The sequence below is a fragment of the Natator depressus genome, chromosome 11 (assembly GCF_965152275.1).
Source record: "Natator depressus isolate rNatDep1 chromosome 11, rNatDep2.hap1, whole genome shotgun sequence".
NCBI classification, from domain to species: Eukaryota; Metazoa; Chordata; order Testudines; family Cheloniidae; genus Natator; species Natator depressus.
The window spans coordinates 39,770,718-39,798,163 of record NC_134244.1 but is presented as its reverse complement, the minus strand read 5'-3'; the positions used below and the strand labels follow the sequence as shown (position 1 = coordinate 39,798,163).

Sequence of the window (27,446 nt, the reverse complement as noted above, 5' to 3'; positions counted from 1 at the left end):
AGACTCCAGTTTGCTGTGGCAATTTCACTTTCTGACTGTAGTATTATTTGTAGTCCCCATATTAAAGAGGTGGGAGCATAATTCCCAGTTATTTATTAAAGATGTATTTGGAAAGAAGTCGTATGAAAAAGACATTCAGGCTTCAAAGCAAATTTATCAGTCCCATTTCTTAATACAAGTGTCAAGTCACATTTGAGAGATGCACATACACAATACCAGTAGATTTAACAATACAATTAAAGCAGTAGTTCTCAAGCGAACAGGAAGCAAGGAACTTTTAAGTTTGCTTGCACCCACCCATCCTAGTTTATCGTGTCCAAGGGAGGGTTCTGGTAATCACCAGTGGGAGGCAGACAGTTCACAGTCACTTTCCTGAACTAAAGCTCTTTAACTACAGCATATCTGTTGAGAGTAAAACTAACAAGGATCATGCAATCCCAGGCAATTTCACACACAGCAGGCATTGTAAGTAAAGCAAAGCACTTCAGCACACAACCCATGTGCTAACTCTCCACCTTCCAGTGAGAATCTGAAAAAGGGAAGAAAATGAGAGGTGGTGGGGAAAAAGAGGCAAAGCAAAAGAGAAAGACTAAAATGGAAGGAAGAAAGACGGAAGACAACGAGAACTTTGGTAGCTCACTTGCTTTTTTGAAATAGTTATATGGGTTATTACAGTTTATAGGTAAAATTGCCTTGATAGATTAAAAGTAACATGGGGCAATTTTTCCCCTGGAACTGTGGTCTACTCCCTGGGACTATGTTCCATGAGCCAGAAGCTATTTGGAAATAATGAGACAAAATGGGTGAGGTAATATCTTGCATTGGACCAACTTCTGTTGGAGAGAGAGATGAGCTTTCAAGCTTACACAGACCTGAGGAAGTTCTCTGTGTAAGCTTGAAAGCTCATCTCTCTCTCCAACAGAAGTTGGTCCAATGCAAGATATTACCTCGCCCACCTTGTGTCTCTAATATCCCAGGACCAACACGGCTACAACACTGCATATCACAATAGAAATAATGAAACCACCAAGAATCTCACATTTAATATTTGCAGTCTTTCCATTAGGAAATGCTGTTTTCCAAAAGTATGGACTTTCCCAAAGTTGCATGAAAAGGGAGCCTGATGAAGAAGGTGTCAACACAGAAGTTATTTCTGTCACCAAAAACACATTTAAATGAATATTGTCAATTTAAATACACTTTTGTCCAATATTTTTACCTACTATTTTTATATATAAACAAAATTAGTATAGCTGAAAGGTTACAGAAAAGATTTTTTTTTTCTATTTGTTTACTTTGCATATAGTCAGGTTTCACTGTGTGTGTGGATCTCATAGCAATAGGGAAGAGAAAAACGTCTGTAAAAATTGAAAAGAGTGACTATAAAACCACCAAAACATGCAGAGGAATTAAGGGGCAGTTGTAGCACTTGAAACTATTTTAAGTCAGTTTTAAATTCACTACATTTCAAGATAGCATTCTTCCTTTAGAATGTTTCAAGTTTAATCTTTGAAAAACCTGAACTGCCTTTTTCTAGACTATATTAGAAGGTAACCAGTTGTACTTTCAATGCATGTTCCATCACACTGTCTCATTCAGAGGTCTAGTTATACAAATGGATGAAAGGAGCAGTATTGCATAGTTATGCTACAGGGAGCTTCCTAGGCAAAGAAGTGGTTATTTTCAGGAAAGTCAATGAGAGTACAGAATTTGAGAGTTAAGTCATCTTTAATCCTCTAAAAATGTATGTTACGGGACTTAAGGGACTTAAGATGGATTTTCAGGTTTAACTCTGAGTTCAATGTATCCAGTTCCCCTTTTATCACTTAAGTTGCCAGTTTTAAAACACCCCTCCCCACCCAAATTTCTAAAATAAAATTGTATACAAATCACTCTGAAATACTAAAGCTTGTTTGAGCACAGGTAACCAGAAAATCATGAATTCTAATCCAAGCTCATGGTTTTGGAGGCAAGAGAGAACAGAATAAATTACTTAACTTCTGACTCAATCTCCCCATCTATAAAATAGGAATATCTACTTACTGCTTGAACATCTTATGAGGATTATTAGTAAAATACTTGGATGAAGAATGCAATCCAAGAGATAAAATTTTATCTGTTCATTAATTTTCCCTCAGCCTACGCAAAATTTGCAGCAACACCATGTTAAAGAGAGACACACTCAACCCTTAGCAGACTTAGTTTTAGCACTCTCAAAAAAGTAAACTCTCCTACATACAGTTTCTGCATAAACTCCTATTTTTTTTTCAGACAAGAAGATTCTTTAAGGAAAAGTTGTTCCATCACTGAAAAATTCTAAGATGCCACCCAGGTGTGATCACACCAAAACAGTGAATTACATGATGCCAGGAGAGCGGAGGAGAGTTTGAAACACTGACAGCAGACACCATGCCCAACGCAATACACGTAGAATGTGAATGCACACCTATATGGCTCTTGCTACTGTAAGCTCTTAGAGGCAGAATTGAGACGACCTCATAAATAAAGAACAGTTAAAGTGGAAATCAGCATTTTCATGAACTGGTGAGTTCCTGAAGAACAATGTGATTCCTCTGATGTCACTACTGATGTACCCTTGAAAAACAAGCATTCAGCTTCCATTTTTGCCAGTGCTCCAAGTAGAAGCCACCATTCAAAAACTGAAAAGAAGCTACAGAAAAGCCTTTGAACTTGTAAATATTTTTAAAAACCCTCACATATGAAGGGATAGAAAGCTTGTTCACAAGAGAATGGTTTTGCCTATGATCTGTAGGCAATATACTGAATATTCAATAAATACGTTTCATTGAAGTATTAGTACATATTTCAGTTTGTCAGATAAATAAAAATAAATACTAGGTCTATATATATTTTTGTGGGGAAATAAAACAAACCATTTAAATACAGGGAAAAAAATCCTCTTCTACTCTAGTTTATCAAGTTTAGAAACCTGCCCTCTTAGGTGTTTGGAACGTATATTGGATTCCCTTACATGAGGCAAAAAAGGGGGGAAAAGAAAGAAAAGCTCTTTTTCAACAGAGAGGTAGTAGTACTGTAACTTGCTTTTTCTCATTTCTCTTCTATAGAGGTGTGCTTCTAATATAAGTGGCTTCAACATAAACCACTGCCAAATGTTTAAAAAGTACTGATGCAAGCTAAAGTGCTATACATTCTGCATCAAACCTTTTCAGACAATATGCTTGTGATTCTTAAATGAAAAGATTTAAGAACTAAATCCTGTAAAATATAAATTTAACAGAATAAATGAACATATTGCCCACAGCTTTTATCTATATTTGAGAAGATGCCAGAAAATTAAACACAAACCCCAACAAAGCTAGGAAATACAAAATTGGAAGTTGAAATTCTAGGCCCTCAATTTATGTTCTCATAGTGAGCTTCTCATCAGAGATCAGGCAGGAAGTCACACTGAACAATTCAGTGTTTTTGTGATATGAACTAAGGACTAGGCAAAGACCAAATATTGTCATTTGTGATCGAATTCCCAGGTCTCTAAAGGTTAACAGCAAGTGAATTAACCCACTGAATCGTCTTTAAAAAAATCTCTTTCCTGCAAAGACAGCGAGTTACAACTGAAGCTTTAACTTAGAAATTTCCAACTCTTTTCAGTTTGTGCCATAAGCTGAGTCAAATATGTGATTAGCATATGCAACTCCTATTCTCAATGGAATTTTGATCAATGATTAATGGCAGCCTGTGTCCCAACACATAAAAATCAATTTATAAAAATAAGAGTCTTTGAGAATGGCATTTTTCCGTCAACTGCTAGTGATGCCACTCTCAAAGACTCTTATTTTTATAAATTGATTTTTATGTGTTGGGACACAGGCTGCCATTAATCATTGATCAAAATTCCATTGATGAGAATAGGAGTTGCATATGCTAATCACATATTTGACTCTTAGCTTAAGAACACATAAAACTTCAAATAAACTGATTTTGTTACCTTAATGTGCATGGAACACATTCTACATTGCTTAAACATCAGGAAGTCTACAAATAAATGTAGTAAATCTTCTAGAAAACTGTGTATTTGGGAGAGGAAAATACGAGTGCTTAATAGGTTTCCTTTAATTAATTACAAGATGCAGGATGACATTCTTTAAAAAGACGTGTGTGGACTCAAGACATTACCAGTCATCCCTCAGATCAATTTACACTTAACCATGTCCAGCTCTGAAACACTATTTATTTTGTAAAATATAAAACATCAAATAGAAATGACTGATCTCCATCTGTCCTTCTAGAATAGCCTTGGTACATTTTAATAACCAGAAAAAATACATGTAATAGTAGTATAAGTTAACATTCACCTTCCTTTGGTTGAGTCATAACTGGTGTTTGAGTCTCCTTCGTGTATGTAACAATTTCTCGAGGAGGAAAGTCAACTTGTGTAATTTTAGCCATTCCAAGTTTAATAGGTCCACGTCTAAATAAAATGAACAGAGACATCAGAACAATTGATATTTTTAATACAATCATGATTAAGTTATAAGGCGTTTCAGATTGCAAGGCATCATCTCACTCCACACTCTAAAAATCAAGTTTAAATCCAAAGGATGCTATCATCTGAAAAATGCTATATATGTTAGTGATATGCTATCTTTATTTTTTAAAAGGTGTCTGGCTTATACACACAGACTAGAAGAAAAAGAAAAAAGGCAAAGATATCTGGATTTCTTGACTTCACATGAAGTGTTTTTCAAGGCTTGCTAAATCTTAGTGTATGACAAGGCTCTTTTTCACTGGCTAAAGGGTCTATTTTACAAACCAAACTCATGTGAGCACTACCATTGTTTTCCTTGCTCACATGAAAGATATTTGCAGGACTAGGGTTCCAAGATTGCATAGCTTGCAAAATTGTTTAATTATTCTGCAATTAATGACTGTTTGCCAGTCCATTTAACTATGTTGGCCATTTCCTTAGCTCTCCCAAACCTATTATTTATGACTTAGAACTGTAAGTCTGTTCCCAAACAGTAGTATAATATCCTGGAACGGAATACTAAATAACTTAAAGATAAAGATTTAACAAGAAAAACTGAGAGAACAAGGTCTCATTTACAATACTGACATGGACAAAATGGGTCTAACTGCAACACACACACACTATATATAAATAAATATATATATATATTGCAAGTTAGACCCACCTCAGGAGAACTTTTATGTAAAAACCCCTATTAACTTCAATTTGTATATTAATCACTAGTCCAATAATCCAGCAATAAAAAGCAGTATGTGAAAATTAATCTTTTCATCATCTTCTCCCACACTTAAAAAAATTCATTACAGACTAAACAGGCTCAAGGAAAAATTCTAACATTCTTTAATTTTTGGAAGGCAAACAATTCTATAACATGATGTGTGTCTTAATGAAAAAGCTTACAATTTATAATAGACTTCATGATAGACTAGCCACAAAACAGTAAGTTCCCATCTTTTCTTATACTAGACACATTTTGTATATATTTAAAATGTGTAGTTATTTTATTTCAAAATAGAATGACATTTTATAGTTTGTCTTGCCAAGAAAAAAAAAAGATGTAGATAAAAAGTTAAAAGACTGAAACATATTGCTGGAAAAATGATAAACTTGCAATCACAGTAATACTGAAGTTGCCTAGTATAGGCCAGTTGCACTAAACCCAGGGAGAGCATGAACTTTGATTACTTTCAGAACTTGTGTTCCCTCAATAGTAACTTAAAGTTCATTTTTTAAAAAAAAGCTCTCATATTGGAGTATATATATAAAAATTGTATATTTATAAATACACAAAAGAGGGAATATAAAATCTATGAAATACCCCAGATCGGAATCAGAGTGGAGCTGAAGAACTGATGGATCAGTATCCCAATGCAGCGTCCTGATACCGTAGGTTGAACAACCATGCAGCATTAGCAAAAGAGGCCAGAGATTAGTGAAGCAAATACACACTATGAAATGTTAAAGCTACTGTAAGTTTACAGTTTTTTCATTGTTTAAAGGAAACAAAATATAATGTCAGTTAGTGGAAATTCAGTGAATGTTCAATGCTACAATACATGCAATAAGTATAAAACAGTTAAACACAAACATACAATTCAGAGCAATTAGAGACATTCAATTCTTTCAGAGGTGGGAAATTAAAGCATTGCAGAATCGCTGACAAAAGTAGCCTAAATGAAAGCCAAATGAATAAAAATCCATTTGTAACAGCTTAGGAACTGTTAAACTTTAAACTTCATTTTAAAGCTATACAAATTTGGTTATGTCATATGAAGTCACGTTTGTTAATGTACTGCAATCTTGCCCAAAGCATTAAATATGTGCAGGAAATTGTCATATTGGTAAAGGAAATGAGTCAACACACAAACTTTTTGGTAGAGAAGCAAAATACGTTTCCACTGGGATACAGAACTGCTAGAGTTTCCAAGATGTGACACTGCTGTAATTATGGGTTAAGCACTGCCTTGGGCTTACAAATGTCATCCGATTTAAAGCCAATTTAAGATACTGAGTATCGTAGAAAACAGTGGGCTTTATATTAAAACGTTTCAAAATAGTGAGTATTCAGCACAGTACATAGGAATAAGAAGTGGAATGGATCTGTTACAGGTCACTTATATAAAATAGGACCTTCTTTATAGTTTAGTCTTGCCTGGAGGGGGGAGGGAAATCTACTTCATCCAGTATTGGTGTCTACTTCTAACTCTACCAGGGCACAAAGAAGCAATTTCAAACAAATGTACGTGAAATATTAGCAGCAGAACATCTGCTTTTAGTAAGCTTGTATATGCTACCATACTTTGTAGAGAATTTTACTATTATTTTGTATCAGAAGCTTAAAAATAAAGAAAATGTAATATGTTTGTATGCTAGATCAATAAAAGGTTTTTCCATATGATTATTTTAGGAAGACTGAAGTTATTTTCCAGTGTAACTGGAGAGTTCCTAGAAAGATGTAAAGTTCCTCCCAATAGTTTAATAAAGTGTGGTAAAAATATTAAATTAAAATTTATGTATCTTTAATTATGTACTAGGTTGTTCTAGTAGCAAGTTTTGGTGAAAAAGGCATGAACCTTTCATTAATGATTTAGTTAGAAATGCAAAGCCCTGAATTTTTATTCTGAATGTTCCTGAGAAACATAGGGAGTGGGAAAGAGAGGCAGAAGAGCTGCAATAAACACAGCAACTTGAGGATGAGAAGAAGCAGGTATGCAAAATGGTTTATTGATGAAAAGGACAGGAGAAGCAGTCAGGTAAACTGATAGCAGCAGTGGACATAGGGCTTGAACAGTGGTTTACTGCTTATCCGGTAGCTAAGAAATGCAGCTGTGTGCCAACCACCATAAGGGAGAGATAAAAATGCAGAGGAGATGCTAAGCTAACCAGGAAGACAATCTTTGTAAACTGAGTTGCTGCATAAGAGAAGCACTGATCATGTGATCACATAGCTGTTCAACATGCAACTGAAGTGGAATGTTGGGATTAAAGGGTTAAAAACATGGAGAAAAAAATAGAAGGATCAGTTTTACATTTTCAGATCAGTATGAAACTTTTAGAACTAGATTCCAACAGATGATGTGTACTGATATGGGCACACTGATGGGCCTCTGAAACTGGTTAACTCCTTAACATGGTTTCTAGAGGCGATCATACTAAACTATTCCTGCAGAATGATTTTCCAAATTCAAGATTTTTTGAATACCAGTGTGTCTCACCAAGAGTCCATATGTACTAATATACTATACATAGAGGCAGATATTTTAGTACTTTAAATTATCTGAAAGTATTGTCTGGTGGTTGGCTCTTCTGACTCCCAATGTAATGCTCAAAATTATATCCTTTTTCTACCACTGACTCACTATTTGATCTTCAGCAAATTAGGTTGTTTATCTATACCTCAGTTCCCTCACCTGCAACATGGGAAAACCGCTGTACTGTACTTCCAAACTCTGTAAATTGCTGTTAATCCTAACATGTAGGGCACACTGAGATATATGGATGAAATTATAGAAGTGCACGGTATTATTTTCTCTCAACAGTTTTCAAGCACCTGTGCCTACTCTACATTTGTGTGACATGCATTTATGTAACTGCATGTGCAGAATACACAATGGTGAGGACTATAATATTTTCATTAGTTAGAGATGAATTCACCATAAAATGCACATGTGAAGTTTGTTTCATGTCAAACATGTTTCATACTTGCTTCACCATTCAATATTACACATGAATGGAATTTAAACGTCAAATATTTTAGATTAAAATAATGTTAGCAGAGAATAACCCTCCCACCCAATGGATTATGATACAAACGATTCACAGATCTCATGTCACATGTGAACTGTACTACTTAAAATCTGGTTGTTACTAAATGAAAGACTAATATTACTGGATATTTTATTACATCAAAAGTGGGCTTTATCCACGCAGACTGAATGAAATATTAAACACAAAGTAGCATTCAAGAGGCATAGTGTCCACGAACAGTCAGGAAAGCAATGTGTCTCCATGTTAGTGATCTGTTACATTCTCCTAATTTTGCTCACGGCTCATTTTTTAGCAACAACCTAAACTTTTGTTTATGCCACTGATTGGTTATGAAAATACTCACTTTTTTTTTTGTTACAGTTAGGATGGTGGGAATAGCAACATTTTAAACTATACGTAATGGGGCTCAAGCACTCATTCTTCACAGCATGGGGTATGCAAAATATGGGAATGACACATCAGCCACAACACAAGTATTTGGAAGACATGAATATGTGCATCCTGATAAATATTATAGCAAACATCTTATTTAAACTTCTTCAAAAAGGAGCAAAACTCATGTGCAACCACACACAAAGAAATCTAGAAGATTATGTTTTAACAAGTTATTCCATAATATAAACATACAGTCTGATAAGTTAAAAAACATATTTGATAGCGGCATAATACCTTAATCTCTTTGCCAATTAATAGATTTTCTGAGCAAATTATTATGAGAATTTACCTACTATCTGAAGAAAGTGCACATGATATGACAGTGAAAACACCCCTTTGATATAACATTCTCTTTCCTCCCACCCACTTTAAACTATCGGTCCATTAGAAACAAACATATCTGATTCATCTTAAAATTAAAAAGAAATTCAAAGTTTCATTTCACATTTTATTTGCAGCTTCAGTATTTAAATAAAATACATTCCACGAAAACTATCTGAATCAGAGGATAAAATGGTTTTACATAATCACTAGAGTAAAAAACATTAATTGCTTTAGAACAAGAGATGTTATGTGGTTTATCTTAAAATGACTTAGACATATAAAATTTGACTTAGACGTTTACAAATTTTAAGTTAACAGTAACTCAATATTATTTTAAAGCACTTCTCAACCTACAAACATTTCTAACATCATTTTAACAATCTAATGTTTTAAGAAAGTTACCATACCTAGATCCAACAGCACCATCACCAGAGTCTTGGCTTCCAGCCTCACTTGGAGTACTCACAGATTTGGAAGATGGAGACATAGGAGGAGGGACTAAATAGTGAAACAGACAGGTATCCGCTGTTACTACTCGTAGAGGTTGTACAGCTTAGGATGTTTCCAAATTAATTTAACATGAAGTATTAAAAAAAAAAAGTGATGGCAAACAAAAAAATACGTGGATGAAAATGAATAGTAGAAAGAGAGGGGAAAAGACAATGTTAACATTTCATGCTGGAGACTCATGCAACTCTTTGGCATTTAATGTACCTGGGATTTTATATATATTAAACAAAAAAAACAAAAACAAAAACAAAAAAAAAGACGCACACAGGAGAAAATGACTGGTGAATCTTTTTTAAAAAAGATCTCAGTTTCTACAAAATGCTGCCACCAACTTTCAAAGGAGACAATTTTCCTTACAGTTTGTCATTTCCAAATAAGTTCAAGGCATTTGTTAGTATAGCATTAAGAACTGTTTTCATGGCTTAAACAGACCATAAAATGCACTATTTAAATTCTACTAAATTTGCCTTTGCTTCAGTTACAACTGCAACAATTTTTTTTGCCATACAATAAGTTTTAACCTGTACTGTTGTTGTTTTATTGGATAATAGTAATTAACACTTCTTTTAGACACAAGAATAGCTGCTATCCTGAAGCTGTTTTTTAATTAAATATAATGATGTTATATTTAAAATATATATCTCCTTTAAAAGTTTCAAGCATTTTGGGCGAAGACTGTAAACAAAATTTAAGAAGCAATGCGCTTTTGGGAACTGATGCATAATGAAGAGTGACATCATGCAATTTAAATATCATGCAAAACTGTGTTTCCCCACTCTAGAAATTATGATTTGTAAGAATGGCCTAACCCATCTTTATACCTTTTTGACAGCCTAATAATGCCTCAAAGTTCTTTGCATGTTCTATTTTTCAGTAACAGACACCCAAAGCCATGGTTCTCCCCTAAACTGGGAGTTAACAAAAAAAAACCAACCACCAAAAAACAAAACTCCCCCTTTGCTCCCAAAACAGGGAAAAATTACAGGTAGAGTTGGTAGATAGCTCTTTTTACAGGTATACTTTTACTGGGTAGTCACTGCCATCTGCTGGATAATTTATAGAATGACTGCCTACAACCCTCTATTCTAGTACAGCATGATTTTATCACTAACTTGTTCAATTAAAAAAAGGTAATTAACAAAAACAGACAAGCATGAATGAAAACTTTTTCTGCTTTTATTAAATTAAACAGTTAACTCCTGAAAACAGAGCTAAGGGATCATAATGCCTAGACTATCAATTTAGCTCAGACTGTGTCAAATACATGGCCTTGAAAAATATGTCATGAAATCAATTCTCCCCTGTGAAATCTAGCTATGGGAGGGGGTGAAGAGGGGCAGGACTGAGGGTGGAGGCTCCTACCATAAATCGAGCTCCAGCTGCTAGTTCTGGCAGGATTGGGGAGGGATGGTATTTCCTCTTCCCCTGCACAGCTGCTGGGGGGGGTGGGGGGACGGAGAGAGTCAGCCAACCCCTTTTTGGGTCAGGACCCCCACGAATACACCACCACGAAATTTCGGGTCTAAACATTTGAAACCATAAAACTGACTAAATTTTAAATTCCTATGATTATGAAATTGACCAAAATGAACCGTGAATTCGGTAGGGGCCCTAATAACGTGCAATCTAGTGACTGAGCTCTAACTAATAGATATAAAGTATCAAACACTGAACTATGACATTAAATATCACAGAGCCAAATCTAAAAATACTTATGTATACTGCAACTTAAAATTGTATGTATTTATTCTCCAAAGCAGAGCAGCTCTTCCCCACACTCCCTCCAAAAAAATCCAAAGGAAGAAAAGATGAGGACAAATGACTGACTTTCCAGGATTTCTTTTGCCCCAGGAAGCAGCTGCTTACTGTACACAACTTCATAGATCATGAAAGAGTCAGATACAAAAAAGGTAAGAGCAGCAATAAAAAACCCCCACCAGAACATGACATAACTGTTCCCTGAACACTTTGAGCTTGTTTACAAGTGTATGAACAGGCATCTTCTGCCTGCATTAACTGTATAAAGAGCAAACAGGGGAGTCTGAGAGGGATATAGACTGCTGAAAGAGCGAACACTAATTCTTGGGGTGAGTGAGTTTGTTTCTGTTTGGTTTTTCTTTTGGCTTGCTTAAAGTTTACAGCGTGGCCTATATGGGACTGTGTGTTTGGGGGCCAGAGGCCTGCTGAGTGTGCATTAGCAAGGCTCTAGCCTCCTGTCCCTTGATCCTGAATCATCTTTGATCACCCTTCCCCTGTGCATTAACGAGGGGGCATGGGTCAAAAAGGCCACATTGCCAATGCCTACACTGCTCCTGTGTCCAGACAGAGGACCCAGTCATGGATGACTCTATGGTGTGGATTTGCAGAGACTGTGACCTGTAGTACCCATCACAGAAAGGCAGGCTAGAGAGGTCATCCAGTGTGAGAGTTTCCTACTGGTAGAATCCCTCAGGGAGCAGGTGGGAAAGCTACAGGAGGAGGTGGCTAGGTTGAAAATGATTGAAAATAATACACATGGAGACCTCCAAGACTGAGGAAGCAATCCATGTGGGGAGGCCAGCAGTAGCACCACCAGGGGAGGAGGAGTGCCTTAATAGGGAGGAAGCTGGATGCTGGCTACTTCTGCTCCCAACCCACCCTCCACAGAGGCCACAAAAAAACCCTCAAAACTAGTTTTCTACCCTGGCAATGAGGAATCTCCCCCAAAGGCAGAGGAGGAGAAGCCACATATCCCCAAGGCTGGAAGAAATGTGGCCACCAGTCCTGAGAGAAAACCACCTGCTGGTAAGATATAACCATGGGCAGATCAGACGTGACTACAGGCCTCTGGAGGTGAGGGAGAGGGAGCTTGGGGCACAGGTGGCAGTGTCATCAACCCTTCTGGTCAAGGGTAGGGACCCAGGCAGAGAGAGAGACAGACACATCCTAGGATGAATGCAAAGCCATTCGGTCACAGTGTTGCCAGGAGTGCTTTGACTTCCCTGACCATGGGATGCTGTTCCAAGAAGAAGGGACTGCTGAGCAGAGAGAGGATCTATCTATCAAGGAAGGGAAAGAGCATCTGGCTGGCTAACCTACAGAGGAGGGCTTTAAACTACATTCAAAGGGAGCAGGAAACAAAAATCCACAGGTAAATCCAAAACATGGAGATCTGGATGAAGGGTCAGAATCTGGGGGGAACATAGGAAATCATAGGAGGGGAAATCTAATCAACATCTTAGATACCTGTACATTAATGCAAGTAGTATGGGGAATAAAAAAACTAAAAATACTAGTGAATAACCACAATTACAACATACTTGGTATCAGAGACTTAGTGGGATAATTCATGTGACTGGAATATCAATATAAAAGGGTACAGCTTGTTCAGGAAGCACAGGCAGGGACAAAAGGGAGGAGGGGTTGCTTTGTACATGAAAGATGTATATACTTGCATTGAGACTGAGACAGAAGTGGGAGGCAGACCTGTTGAAAGTCTCCGAATAAAGATAAAAGGGGTAAAAAACAAGGATGATGTCCTAATACGAGTCTACTATAGACCATCTAACCAGGAAGAAGAGTTGGAAGAGGCTTTTTTTAAACTAACAAAATCATCCAAAGCACAGGATGTGGATCTTCAACCTCCCAGACATCTGTTGGGAAAATAATACAGCAGGGCACAGATTATCTGACAAGTTCTTGGAATGCAATGGAGACAACTTTTTATTACAGAAGGTGGTGAAAGAGACTAGAAGGAAGAAGCTATTTGAGATTTAATTCTGACAAATATGAAGGAGAATTTGAAGGTGGAAGACAGCTTGGGTGAACGTGATCATGAAATGGTCCACCTTGATTATCAAAAAAGGTTTTGTTGTTTTTTTTCCCCTCTCCTGCTGGTAACAGCTCACCTTAAGTGATTACTCTCGTTACAGTGTATATGGTAACACCCATTGTATATAAACCTCCCCACTGTATTTTCCACTGAATGCATCCGATGAAGTGAGCTGTAGCTCATGAAAGCTTATGCTCAAATAAATTTGTTAGTCTCTAAGGTGTCACAAGTACTCCTTTTCTTTTTGCGGATAGACTAACACGGCTGCTACTCTGAAACTTTTTTTTATTTCAGTTTTTCACCAAAAGAGCTAACATAGGGAACATAAGTGTAAATGAGCTAGGATCTGTGGAGGATGGGAGAGATCCCAGAGGACTGAAAAACGGCAAATATAGTACATATTTATAAAAAGAGAAATAAAGACAACCTAGGGTATTCTAGACCAGTCAGCTTTACTTTGGTACCTGGAAAGTTAATGGAGCAAATAAATAGTTTGTAAGCACTTAGTTACCACCTTTATTTTCTTCTAACGGTCAACATGGATTTGTCAAGAACAAATCATGTCAAACCAACCCAATATCCTTCTTTGACAGAAGCCTTGTGGATATAGAATGGAAGCAGTAAATGTGATATATCTCAGCTTTAGTAAAGTTTTTGGTACTGTCTCACATGATGTTTTCATAAGGAAATATAGCCTAGGTGAACCTGCTATAAGGCAAGTGCACAACTGTTTGGAAAATGATAGTGTAGTTATCAATGGTTCAATCAAGCGAGAAGGGCATAAAGAGAGGGGTCCCTTAGGGACCTGTCCTGAAAGCAGTTCTGTTCAGTATCTTCATAAATTATTTGGATAATGGCAGAGAGAGTACACTTGTAAAGTTTATAGATGATACGAAGCTGGGAGGAGTTGCAAGTGGTTTGAAGGACAGTATTAGAATTCAAAATGATCTTGACAAACTGGATAAATGGTGTGAAATAAATAGGACAAATGCAAAGTACAACATTGTCATAAATATAAAGGAAAGGGAAATATAAAGGAAGGAAAGGGTAACCACTTTTCTGTATACAGTGCATTAAAATCCCTCCTGGCCAGAGGCAAAATCCTTTCACCTGTAAAGGGTTAAGAAGCTAAGGTAACCTAGCTGGCACCTGACCCAAAATGGCCAATGAGGGGACAAGATTCTTTCAAATCTGGGGGGGGAGGGTTTGGTCTGTCTGTGTGATGCTTTTGCCGGGAACAGATCAGGAATGCAAGCCTTACAACTCCTGTAAAGTTAGTAAGTAATCTAGCTAGAAAATGCATTAGATTTTTTTTTGTTTAATGGCTTGTAAAATAAGCTGTGCTGGAGGGAATGTGTATTCCTGTTTTTGTGTCTTTTTGTAACTTAAGGTTTTGCCTAGAGGGATTCTCTGTGTTTTGAATCTGATTACCCTGTAAGGTATTTACCATCCTGATTTTACAGCGGTGATTCTTTTATCTTTTCTTTAATTAAAATTCTTTTTAAGAACCTGATTGATTTTTCATTGTCTTAAGATCCAAGGGTTTGGGTCTGTGTTCACCTGTACCAATTGGTGAGGATTCTTATTAAGCCTTCCCCAGGAAAGGGGGTGTTGGGCTTCGGGGGAAGACGTCTCCAAGTGGTCTCTTTCCATGTTCTTTGTTTAAAACGCTTGGTGGTGGCAGTTTACTGTTCAAGGACAAGGCAAAGCTTGTACCTTGGGGAAGTTTTTAACCTAAGCTGGTAAGAATAAGCTTAGGGGGTCTTTCATGCAGGTCCCCACATCTGTACCCTAGAGTTCAGAGTGGAGAAGGAACCTTGACAAACATGCAGGAAGTAATTTTCGAACAACTGCACAAATACAAAATGGGAAACAACTGCCTAGGAAGTACTGCAGAAAAGGATCGGGGGGGGGGGGGTTATAGTAGATTGATCACAAGTTAAATGAGAGTCAACAATGTAATAGTGTTGCAAAAAAAGTGAACATCATTCTGGGATATATTACAAGGAGTGTTGCAGGGAAGACATGACAAGTAATTCTTCCACTCTACTCAGCACTGATAAGGCCTCAGCTGGAGTACTGTGTCCAGATCTGGCTACCACACTTCAAGAAAGAAGCGGACACATTGGAGAAAATCCAAAGGAGAGCAACAAAAATGATTAAAGGTCTAGAAAATGTGATCCACATGGAAAGATTCAAAAATTGGGTTTGCTTAGTCTGGAGAAGAGAAGACCAGGGGAAGAGGGAGGCATGATAAGTCTTCATGTAAAAGTTTGTTATAAATAGGAGAGTGAAAAATTGTTCTCATCCACTGAGGACAGGACAAGAAATAATTGGGCTTAAAATCGCAGCAAGGGATATTTAGGTTCGATGTTAGGAAAAACTTCCTTAGAGTAAGGTAGTTAGGCACTAGAACAAATTATCTAAGGAAGTTGTGGAATCTCCATCATTCAAGATTTTTAAGAACAGGTCAGACAAATACCTGTCAGGGACAGCCTAGGTAATACTTCGTGCTCTCTCAGTGCAGGGGACTGGACTAGATGACCTATCGAGATAATCTATAATCACTGCCATGAAAGTAATTAACCAATGAAAACAATCATTTGAAGGTTCCCTGGTTTTCTACACCAAATTTTGCCCCAATTTATATATGATGCAACCCTGTTAGAGATATTAAAACTACATGGAGTGAGAGTCAGGACAGATTTTGACACTCTAATATAAACTAAAGTTAAAATGCTTTTTTCTTTTTAGGAATCTCTTGTTCAACAGAAGACCACACAAGTGTTTAATGAAAATTCTATCTTTATTAAATCCTATTTGCACCAGAATTATTTTTTAAAGAGAGACAGCACTATATAGGTGGAAACGAAAGACTAGTGTCAACCTGAGTACCTACTCTATGCCTCCTAGTTTATTTGCATTTGTATGAAGTTTCCATTTTTTTAAAAAACAACTGCTATATACAGCATAGCTGAGTTATTTATCTGTAGTACAAGTGTATATGCTAAAGAAATAGATTCTCATACCAAAGTAAATGGCAGATCTAATCCAGGGTTTTGGAAAATAATTCTTATTTCTGATGTTCTGCCTGTTAAAAAAACCCCTAAAGTTGCTCCTCCCGCAAAATGCTTTTCTTGCAGAGGAAATTACATTTAGAACTCTCCAATACACGTACGGTAAAAGCAGATCTAAAATATTGTAATATGAGAGTAGAAAACAGACTAAAATTAGGCAAAATGTTAAAGGAATTGACAAGAACTAGTCCTTTTAAACTGATTTACCAAAAGGCAACTTGTAGTAGCCTATCACTTACTTGTAGTAGGCATATATATCTAGTAAACAGATTTTCAGGTAAAACTATAATTTACTACATCTTCTTCTACAGTACTTAATATTTGTAGTATTGATTATGAATAAAGATGCAGTGAAGAGGTTTGAGGCCTAATCTCTTTAGGCTCTGTTACTAGACTAAAACTTGCACACTTTTCCTAGTTAAGAAGTGGGCTAGTGGGAAGAGCAGATCAGAGGACTGTTGAGAAAAAGATTTGTGCACAGGATCCTTATGACAAGCACAAAGAATGTATTATTTCTAAATCATTCTCAAGTTTAGTCTGCGATACTGCAATGCCCTCTTGTGAAGCATGTCATTTCCAAGAAGGCAGTCTCCCCCTTGGTGGGGACAATGTCTATTTAATGCATATGTAATTATCTTACGAGACTGTCCAAATAAGGATGCTTAATTTTGGTTGTTAGAAGATAAAATTTTAATGATTTCTTGAAGCAGTTTTGTGTTTCACTAAGTAAGTATTGTTAGATGTTCAGCTGCATGTGTGTGTTCTCCCTGTGTGTTGCCCTAGCTCTACGCAGACAGACGGCATAGCAGACCTCGAGCAAACTGTCCAATAACCACAAGATCCGATAAGGTATGAAGGTTTATTGCAGAAAAAGCACAGTAATAGCACCTGGCAGACTCTACGAGGATACTAAGACATGTATGCCCGTAACATAGCTCTGTGAATGGCAGGACTTTCCATTCCTTCCTCGGCTAGACCAAGACACTCTCTCAGGGCATGTCTACACTTACCTCTGGAGCAATTGATCCAGCGGGGGTCGATTTATCATGTCTAGTGAAGATGCGATAAATCAACTGCCGAGCGCTCTCCCATCGACTCCAGTACTCCACCGGCGTGAGAAGTGTAGGTGGAGTCGACAGGGGAGCGTCAGCAGTCAACCTACCAGAGAAGACACTGCAGTAAGTCGATCTAAGTACGTCAACCTCAGCTAAGTGGCGTAACTTAGATCGATGCCCCCCAGTGTAGACCAGGCCTTAGAGATACCTCTTTATACCCTGATACAAACAAATTACGTACTGCCCCTGTGAGATAGTTAGTTACTGCCCCCTGACGTGGCTAGTTATCACCCATCTCCTTGTGCATGTTGGTTCGATTAAAACATCTCTATTTATCACTCTGTTATCCTGACCTTATCTTTTAGGAGGGGGGTCAGCATGTTCCTTATTCTTGGAAAATATTTTTGTACCATCCTTGATACCAGGATGTTTTGGTACCACTCTTCTGAAATGTGTTTGCATACAGACTCTGTGCCTAGCACTTCTTAGAAATGTGTGTTTCTGCAATATCAGCCCTATTCTTGCCAGATTCTGTGAACTTGCAAGCAGGCAAAGCCTGATGTTTGCTCACAGCCTAACTTTTGCTAACTTTGCGTTATATTAGCAAAAGCTTGCCCACTACTTTAGCTCAGGCCTCTAACACAAGGGCTTATATCTCAGGCTCTCTTCCTACTACAAGTATATCTTCTTACATCAGGGATATGGTGGTATTTAAGAAAACGTGGATCAGAGGATGGAGTTCTTAAAAGTGAAATCCCATATTCTATCATTAAGGCAATATCTAATATAGGAAAACCGCCTTACTGGAAGTCTACAGAAAGGAAAAACTATCAATACGGGTTTACTTCATACATTTTTCCAATACCACTCTTTCCTTTGAAGAAACTTAATGTAACCTGAGTTAGAGCTTGATCAAAGCTACTGCTTGAAGTTAAATATAGCCACTGAAAGGGAGTGTTCTCCACTGTCACATGCGAGCAAGGTCCAGGCTTTGGACAAATGGTTCCCTGCCTGAAGAGTACCAATTTTGTTAGGGCATGGTTTTTCAGACAATTTTCCATTAACAGTTATACCTTATAAACCCATTTCTTTCAGAGAGATGTACCAGTTCATGGCTTTCAGTCTTTCACAGACAGCTAGTAAGCATATGCTTGTGGACTTCTGAAAGACTCTTTCATATTATTTCAGCAGAACTATCAAACCGTCATTTCTCCTGTATGGAAATGTCCTAAATTTTAGTCTACCAAAAATACACAGAGAGGAATGGATAGTTTGTAATATATTGTACTGCTAAAGACGCCAAAACACTGAATGGAAGGCACAGAAAAAGATACTCAAACATCTGTGGAGTACAATTGCCAGAGTAATGATTTAAGGGCAGGATTCTGCCCTCACAAGCCATTGTAGGTCACTGCTGAAGCTTATGGAATAAGAATGTTTTTAATGGCATCCCCATGGTCGCTTTCAAAATACACAGGGATTGTTTCAAGACCAGATGCAACAGGGTAGTCAGCGAAGGATCATGTCCATAATGGAAAAGCAACTACCACACTGCTTCATAGTTGCAAGACAAGATTCACAGTGAAAGCCCAAATCAAAAGGATAACTTGAAATCCTGGGTGCTCAAAAACTAGTGATCAGAGAAGTGTCTGAGATATAGGATGGAGTTTAAAAATACTACTCCAGTCTGATTTTTTTTTTCAGAAAGATACGACTAAGGAAAACCAAAGTCTGAGCAATCAGACATACCTGATTACAAGCCTATCCAAGAATGGGGTAGGATCTGAGGCTAAGACAGGGAAAGAACAAGTTAAGAACAAGTATATTTTCCTAGACAGTTAAAACTTACATTTGACCTTGCTATTACCCCCACTATTGGAAGTGAAAGCACCTTTAGGCCTGACAGAAGACTGCTCTGGATTTTAACACTCTGTTCTGATAACATTTAACAGCATAAACAGAAATGTGTACATGTAAGAAATTACAGAATAATCATGTGAGTGATGCATATGTGTAAGAAACTGCAGAGTAATCAAGATAATAACTAAAAAGCTAGAAGAGACCGGTCTGCTTTAAAACTAAACTTGTACGGACAGGGAAGAGAGTTAACATGGAAATGAGAAATTAGTACATATCTATAAGAAAATATAACCAGAAGTTATAAATAAGTTTGTGTGATGAAGGGAGACTGCTGTATTGTTTGGTGCTGGAGGATACCGATGAGATCGTCCTAATGAACTTCCCACTTGTAACTGATCACTACTCCGTTTTTCCTTAAAAAATATTTGTCAGACCCATCGGCTGATTAAGTGAACCTCAATCCAACACCCATAAGACTGTGTTGGTGGGAGGGGGAAGTAGTAGAAACAGAACAAACGCACAGACTGATACATTACTGATAATGTATAGTAATTAAGATCAGTGATTGTGGAAAAGTGGAAAATCGCTAGCCAAAACCCTGCCTGTTGACAGAAGACAAAATACCAATGTGCTGTTCAGGGAAAATAGGAGGAAAACAAAAATGTATGTTATTTAATGCAGACCAAAACAGATTCCCAATAATTCACTTTTGTTTATACTCTGAAGAAAACTTACTTTTGACATATACTCCTCAATTTTATGTACCAAAGATACTTTAAATTTAGATCCCAGTTCTCAGAGATGGTCTTAAATATTGAGCAGATTTGCAGAGTTCAACATTTTACTCACAATATTTTGTAAAAGAAGAGAGATTGAGCATTTAATTGTGTGCACTGAGGCACATCATTTAGAATTGACATTTATGACAAATGGTGAACTATGCAGGACAAATTGTGCCAAAGACAAGAGACAGAAGCAGGCTAGAACCACTGAGTCAGTCATTTAATTTTCATGCTTTAATACAAATGCTACATTCTTAATGTAGGATACGAGGGATGAAACAGTTAACTGGTACTATTCTTACCTATAGGAGAATCTGGTGTTAATCCCATGCTTTGAAGCAATGCTTCAGCTTCTCTTCTTTTCTTTTCAAGGTCAGACTCTTCTTGTATAGGAAGAACTTCCTTCTTCTGATCAGTCTAAAAAAATTTCAGGAACAGACAACCTTTATGAGACAGTATATAGTTGGTATAAAACATTTTGTGGTTTCATGTGTGAGAAAACATTTAGGTTTTTTTCCAGTATTCATTAACATCATGAGCAGAACTTGGAAAAGTCTGATCTAGAAATCCTCAAGCTCCTTTTGCAGGGAAAGTCAAAGAGCTCTTTCTATGTTCCTTAATGAGATAATGGTCTGGAAAACCTCTCGAATGGCAGTAACTGTTATAAAGAAAAATACTATGGGTTTGGGACAGCAAGGAGACAGACAGAAGCTTGGCCAATTGTGTGACAGGACACTCTGCCCTATATGGCAAATATTTACAAGCTTACTAATTAGGAGAATATATAGATCATGTGCTAGCGGGCATGAACATATTTAGAACCACTTCTCTGTAGGTGTGTACATGGGCTGCTTAGGTTTTCTATGCAATCATACAGGTTTCACAAAATGAAAGAAAAGGAAGGGTGAAATAACTATATTACACTCTTTCTTTATGCAAAAACACAACTGATGGATGCAATGTACAGTTTAAGTTAAGTTGTTTCTTGCAACACTCCACAAAACAAAAGGAAAAATCAAGTGATCAAATGCTTCAGCATATTATTCAAAATAATAACCAAAAGATTGTTTGGGCCAAGGGAATTTTAGGATTAAAGCACACTCAGCTCCCAACAACATCACTTCAGACTAAAAATCAAATGAACTATCCTCCAACTGGTCACTGAAAAAAGTCTACAATAACTGATGTTCTAGAGCGAGAGAGAGATCCATAACACTTCATTAAGTTTAAACAAATAAGTCTATGTCTATTACTTATTAACTTGAAGAAATATGACTCAAATTCAAGTTGCTCATACCATACAATAAATTTATCTCAATCACATAATTAGAGTACGATCATTGGCACTCTATAAAAAAGAATAACAGTGACAAAGATAAACCAGTCATTCAACCGGAATCCTTTGTATAGGTGGAAAAACTTAGATAAGTCAATTTTCTCACTATGTTTATGGTTAAAGATAAATGCCTACTCCTCTCTTGGATACACGTAATATTTCCAAACCATTGTATGATTTCTCCTAAATCAAGGAGTTCCCAAATATTATAACAAGCCCCCAGTGATGTGCTATCTGTATTATACATGATTCCTGGAAAGTGCAAACTGTCAATACACTTTTCTGTGATCATTGGGACATGAATTATATTGCAAGATATTTCTCTGTCTTTTCTTTACATATGAATCATGCTTCTGGCGTGTTCAGTAACGTGCTGTTTTAAGATTCTTAACAGCTCATAACTTAAGTGCAGAAAAGACATGAACGAAGGCCTCAGTTCAGCAAAGCATTTAAACATGCTTAATTTCAAGCACATGCTTAAGTGCTTTGTTGAATGTGAGCCAATGTGCAGCAGAAGTCTCTAGAGTATAACTGCCAACTGTGCACTTAAGCAATTGCTTGGATTTCTTTTTACTGATTATTAATTCTCTCTTCTAACACGCAGAGTAGGTGGCTTTGACCTGATTATTGTTTTGACTTGAAAATGCAGGCTGAAGATTAGAGCTGGCTAACGGCACAATATTCTACTTGGCCACCGACAGCACTGATAGTCATTACTGAGGGACATATTGAGAACTACATTTAAGAAAGTACTTTAAATTAAAAAACAAAAAACCAAAACTTTTCACAGTTTATGCAGTTTGTTTACTTTCTACAGGTGCCGCCCTGATCACTGATTAGCGATCTGACTAATCACTTCAATTTTCTGTTTCTCATGCACTAGTATAATGCTATTATGTTTGGATTTCTAACAATGCATGGGGAAGAAAAACACTCTCATCAAAATATTTCTATTCAGAAATGGTGTTAGTCCCCCTTAAAAACAAAACAAAACCGCACATTTAAGTTTTAGCCCTACCCTACTTGACAGCATACCTTTAAGTAACATGAAGCAAATTAATAACTTACTAAGTGCAAGACAAGTTACAGGACATAAGCAAATATTTGATAATTTTCTTGTTGATAAAATTTAGGTTCTTACTTCCTTTTTCTTTCTTTCTTCCTCCTTTCTTTTCTTCTCCTCCCTGATTTGCGCCAAGCGTTGTTTTTTGCGCTCTAACTCTGCCTTCAATTCACTTTTGTCAGACATGGCTGGAATCCTGATCAAAATGAAGTGATTATTAAACAAGTCATATAATACTGACAGTGATGTATTTTTAACATAGTGGACTTCCATGATTTTTCAAAAAATTAGTCAGTTTGACAAAAATATACTTATCTGACCTACTAAAAACAAAGCTGTGAAACAAAGCCTTAAGGAGCCACCTAAACATTCATTACATCATATCCAGATTTCCCTCACTCACCATATCCTGCTGGCTACCAAAAGATTAGAGCCTCTAATCCGACAATGTGTCTCTGCATATGAAGAGTGTCAACTACATTCAGGATCCAGGCATAGGACAGTAGGAAGGAAAATATCAACGAATAATGTACTGCCTTTGTATTTAAGTTCATTTTAAAAGTTGCAGTTTAACAGCATATTCCGTAGTACGTAGCTGTATTAAATCTATATTCTGAATCATATGAGGAACGCCAACTTTATTATGAACTAAAAAGCAAGGTAAGTATAATTTATTAGAGAACACAATTTGAACTATACAAAATGTAGATTACTCAATGTTTTTCTGTATAATTTTTTTTTGTCTAGTGTTTACTGTCAGGGATTCCAGTGTATTTTTCAAAAGAAAAATGAAGACACAGGCGGATTCAGAAATACATGGTCAATTATATGTTATACTGTGAACACAGCAAGGTTTCCCAAATTCAACGGGTTGGTAGAAGTGGAGAGTTCATCCCCATTAAACAAAGGTACCAAAAAATTAAAATACAGATCAGAAGAGCTGTTATGTGTATGGGGTGGAAGACTAAGATCAAATTTGTTGATGAAAAAGAAATCCAAATTATGTCTGAGGAAGTTCTACAGTGAACAATAGGAGGAGCCGTGAATGCCCTTAAACCCTGATCCTGCTAACAGTGATGCACGTGCTTAACTTTAAGCCCAAGTAATGGAACTATTCAAGAGCCTGAAATTATGCACTTGAGCAAATGTTTGCAGATGCAGTGCTTTCCAGAGATGATGAAGCTAAAAGCCGTGAACCATTACTTGACAGTTGTTTCTTTTTTCACATACATGCATGTGTGCATGAGAAAAGAAACATACCAGAAATTTCATATATTTAAGTCCAATGTAAATGTTGATGTTTTTATATTTATTTTAAACATAAAATTGCCAATTGATTTGTTTTTAAGATTGTCAAAACAATCTAAGAGATTAATACTACCATTGAATATTTTTGTTTAGTTTTGTTTAGTTTTTAATAAAGGAATTGGAAGTTTAATACTACATTTACAAAGCATAAATTATGTAACGTGGTGGCTCCAATACAGAAAGCCAGCTTCACAGCACTGCTGCAACTGGAAAAAGATGAAAAATTGATCTGATTAGGTGCGTCTTCCTGACCCAGTACATTATCACCAGAGACGCCTGAAAGGGGCTGTGCCAGCGGGGATAAGCGAACAACGGGTGAGAGAGCTCGACGGGACACCCGCGCACGCTGGCTGTGTTGTTGTTGCTGCTGCACAGACTCGTGCTGTCACCCAAAGGTGACAGCATCGGCGCACCCTGGAGCCCTTCGGGATGGAAGGAGACGCCGCCGGGATGCCTAGGCTTACCCGGGCTTACCCATTACAGCAACCGCGGCGCTTCAGCCCAAGGCCCCCTCCCCACAACACAAGGCAGCAAGCGCCTCCCGAGAGGCCTGGCAGCTCCGCCTGAGACAGGGGCCGACTCTCCCCACCGCCCCAGCCTATCGCTTCTTACTGCCCCGCGTGTGGGGCCGCCTCGCCCACCACAGGCCATGGGCGGAACCTGCTCCCCTCTCCCCGCTGCCGGCTTCTCCTCCCCTGGGCGGCACCGGGTGTGGGGGGAAGGGCGGGCCCGACACCTCTCTGCCGCTAGCGGTGGCTGGTTCAGGGGCTACGGGGCGCTCCCCTCCCCCAGGGCTCGCCGGGCACGGCGCTAACCTGACAGCGGGGCCTCTCTCCGCTTAAACCGCCGCTCGGAGGCTCCGCGCCCAGCTCCGCTTTCGCCTCTTCACAAAGGCGGTGGCAACGTCGGGCGAGCCGGGAACCTACGGCAAGTGCGGAAGGACACACCAGCGTCTCCCGATGGAACGCGCACGCGCCGCAGAGCTCAGGCGGACACATGCACTTCTCGACCCGAACCCAAATACACTGGAACTGTTGGCAAAACGCTGCCGACCCCGCCCAGGAGGGCTGAACTCCAGCGGCACCTAAATGGCATAAAATAAACCCACCACTGCTCCCTCGGTATCAAAGTACGGAACTACGGCCGAGGAGATCACCGTTCCCAGCATGCATAGCGGCGCCAGAGGGCTAACACTTCCTAGCAGGTAATGCGGCCAGGTCGCAGCCCTGGGAATGGAGCAATGCATTCTGGGAACGATCGTTTCAGGAGCTGAGGCTGCGAGGAGCACTGCATGCTGGGAAGTGTAGTTTCAATAGGCCACATCGGCGCACTGGGAGCGTCGGAAGTGGGCGGTGGGTGCGGTTATGGCGTCCCTCTGGTCGCTAAGAAGGCTCCCAACGTGTGTTCACTGCTGGTGTGAGGACATGGCACTGCTGGGCCCCAAGAGCTCCCATCCTTGTCACATCCATGCTGAGATGAAATAGGGACGGGGAGAGGCATTTCCCACCTTGCTCTGGCTAGGGACACAAGCAGAGACATCGCCTGCATAACCCTCCCCTTGCTCACCTGCTGCCCCCTCCACTTACTAACATGTCTGCTAGCGATGGGGCAGTAATGTCACTGGGTTCACAAAGAAGCAATTTTAACAAGGCTATTAGGACTGTCACTGTTTTGTGCAGGGTGATACCAAAGTCCCTTAAGTGCAAGTGCCAGGCCAGTAGTCAAGTTTCACACACAAAGTAACTGCTCTGGCTCGAGGGCCAAGCTGGATGAAGTTATACAAACAAGCTGTTTCAGTGCAAGTACCAAGCTGGGTAAAGATACACAGGACACTCCCATGTGAGCGGCAAGCTGAAGTTCCACACCAGTCACTTCAATGTGAGTACCAAACTGGGTGAAGTTACAAACTAGCTGGTTCTGCAAGAGGATAGAAATGAAATTAGATACAAATTACTTCAGTATACGTACCAAGCTAGGGATGAAGTTGTGAACTAAAAACCTGCTTTGACATGAGTGCCAAACTAGAAGTGAAGTTACACAAATAAACCAATATGAATGTCAGACTGGGTTAGATGAGATTACATGCATCCAAGTCACTTTGATGCAAGTTTTGTTAAGCTAGAGGTGATGTTGCACACAAGCTGTTTCAATGTGAGTGCTGGGCTGAGGTGAAGTTACACACAAACAATCAACTTTGATTCAAACTCCAAGCTAGTGCTGAAGTTACACACAAAGAAATCCCAGTTTAATAATATGGTTAGTAGGTTAGTAAGGTTAAGACAAATATTCCAAAAGATAAGGGGTTGCCACTTGTCCACTGGGCTGCCCTTTTGAAGAGCTGCCCTTTTTCCTGCTGGTTAAGCCAAAGCCACAGGCAAACCTTGCCACTCTCAGTACAAGGCTTGATCCTTCAAAATGCTGATCTCTGTGATCCTGAGTTAGCAAATCAGTTACGCACACACTTTAAGCATGTTATTAATGTGGACTACTCATATGCTTAAAGTTCAGCACTTGCTGAAGTGCTTTGCTAGATCAGGGCTAGAGTGCACAGCACCTTGTAAAATCGAATCCGTAGAACAGTGATACTCAGACTGAGGCTTGCAAGCCACAAGTGGCTCTGTGTCTCTCCTTTGCAGAACATGATATGAAAACACTGTGTGATTTAATTATTAACCAGTCTAAGTTATTAACCAGTCAGGATGGTTGTACTATGTTATTAACCAATTGTAGTTGATAAAATAATAATATTTGGTCAGTCATTTTGTTGTGAGAAATATATATATACACACACACACACAAAATATTTCCCCTGTCAAACTGTTTAAATATGAATATATAGTACTATAGTAAATGAAACAATGAATTCACACTACTTTGGTTCTTTCGCGTAATGTTGATCACTAATTTGGCACCTGAACCCCTGAGGCCAGTATCACTGCAGTAGAGCAAAGACCTGCATTAGTTAGCTCAAGAGTCGGGTCCAGATCCTCAGGTGGTGTAAATTGGCATAGCCCATTAGATGTCAATGGAGTTGTGCTAATTTACATCTGCTAAGGAAATGCTCCAGTGTCTCCTGGTTGGCTTGCTTTTGTTCTCAGGATATGTAGTCTCAAGCCTGCATTCATGCCACTTCAGGCTGTGATTTTGTTATGTATCATAAACCAGAGGTCCCCAAGCAGTGGGGTGCGACCCCCTTTGGGGGGGCAGAGGAACATTCGGGGGTCACGGTGGGGTCCAGGTCAGTCCCCACATGGGACAGGGAGGGAGTGCCACCCAGCTCTGCTCCGGCCCTGCCCCCAGCTATGGCCCAGCTCCTGCGCCCAGCCCCTGACCATGGCCTATCTGAGGCTCTGCTCCTGGCCCTGGCCCTGCCCAAGCCTTGGCCCCCTTACCCTGTCTATGTTCCTCTTCCCCCCAGGAACCATGGCCCCAGCCCCAGCTCTGGGGAGCCATGGATGGTGTAATGGGGGGTGCGACCCTGAAAAGTTTGGGGATCACAGTCATAAACTAAGCAGGTTAGTACATGACTTATATGTCTCCAAAGAAAACTCAGCTTGCTGCAAGAAGCAGTGTTGACTATTCAATAGCTTGTCTGTTCTGTGAGTCA

General features: G+C 38.7%; 1 protein-coding gene and 1 long non-coding RNA gene across 6 annotated transcripts in view; one reads left to right on the top strand and one right to left on the bottom strand.

Moving 5' to 3' along the window:
* LOC141995971 (uncharacterized) overlaps positions 1 to 2,402 on the top strand; it is a 31,605-nt gene extending 29,203 nt beyond the window's left edge. The window contains exon 3 of the long non-coding RNA XR_012641448.1: positions 2,272 to 2,402. This is a non-coding gene — a long non-coding RNA (uncharacterized LOC141995971). The remainder of the gene's footprint in view (positions 1 to 2,271) is intronic.
* The window catches only part of DYNC1I2 (dynein cytoplasmic 1 intermediate chain 2), a 43,209-nt gene extending 18,117 nt beyond the window's left edge, over positions 1 to 25,092 (bottom strand). The window contains exons 1-6 of one of the 5 annotated variants that reach the window (XM_074967578.1): positions 24,948 to 25,092; positions 22,610 to 22,727; positions 20,435 to 20,549; positions 9,445 to 9,589; positions 5,829 to 5,888; positions 4,335 to 4,450 (exon numbers count right to left, since the gene is read on the bottom strand). In XM_074967578.1, coding sequence (XP_074823679.1) covers positions 4,335 to 4,450; positions 5,829 to 5,888; positions 9,445 to 9,589; positions 20,435 to 20,549; positions 22,610 to 22,717 — 544 coding nt within the window. In that variant the 5' untranslated portion in view covers positions 22,718 to 22,727; positions 24,948 to 25,092. The other 4 variants (XM_074967577.1, XM_074967580.1, XM_074967581.1 and 1 more) reach the window with 4 other exon arrangements.
* Positions 25,093 to 27,446: the final 2,354 nt, after the last annotated feature.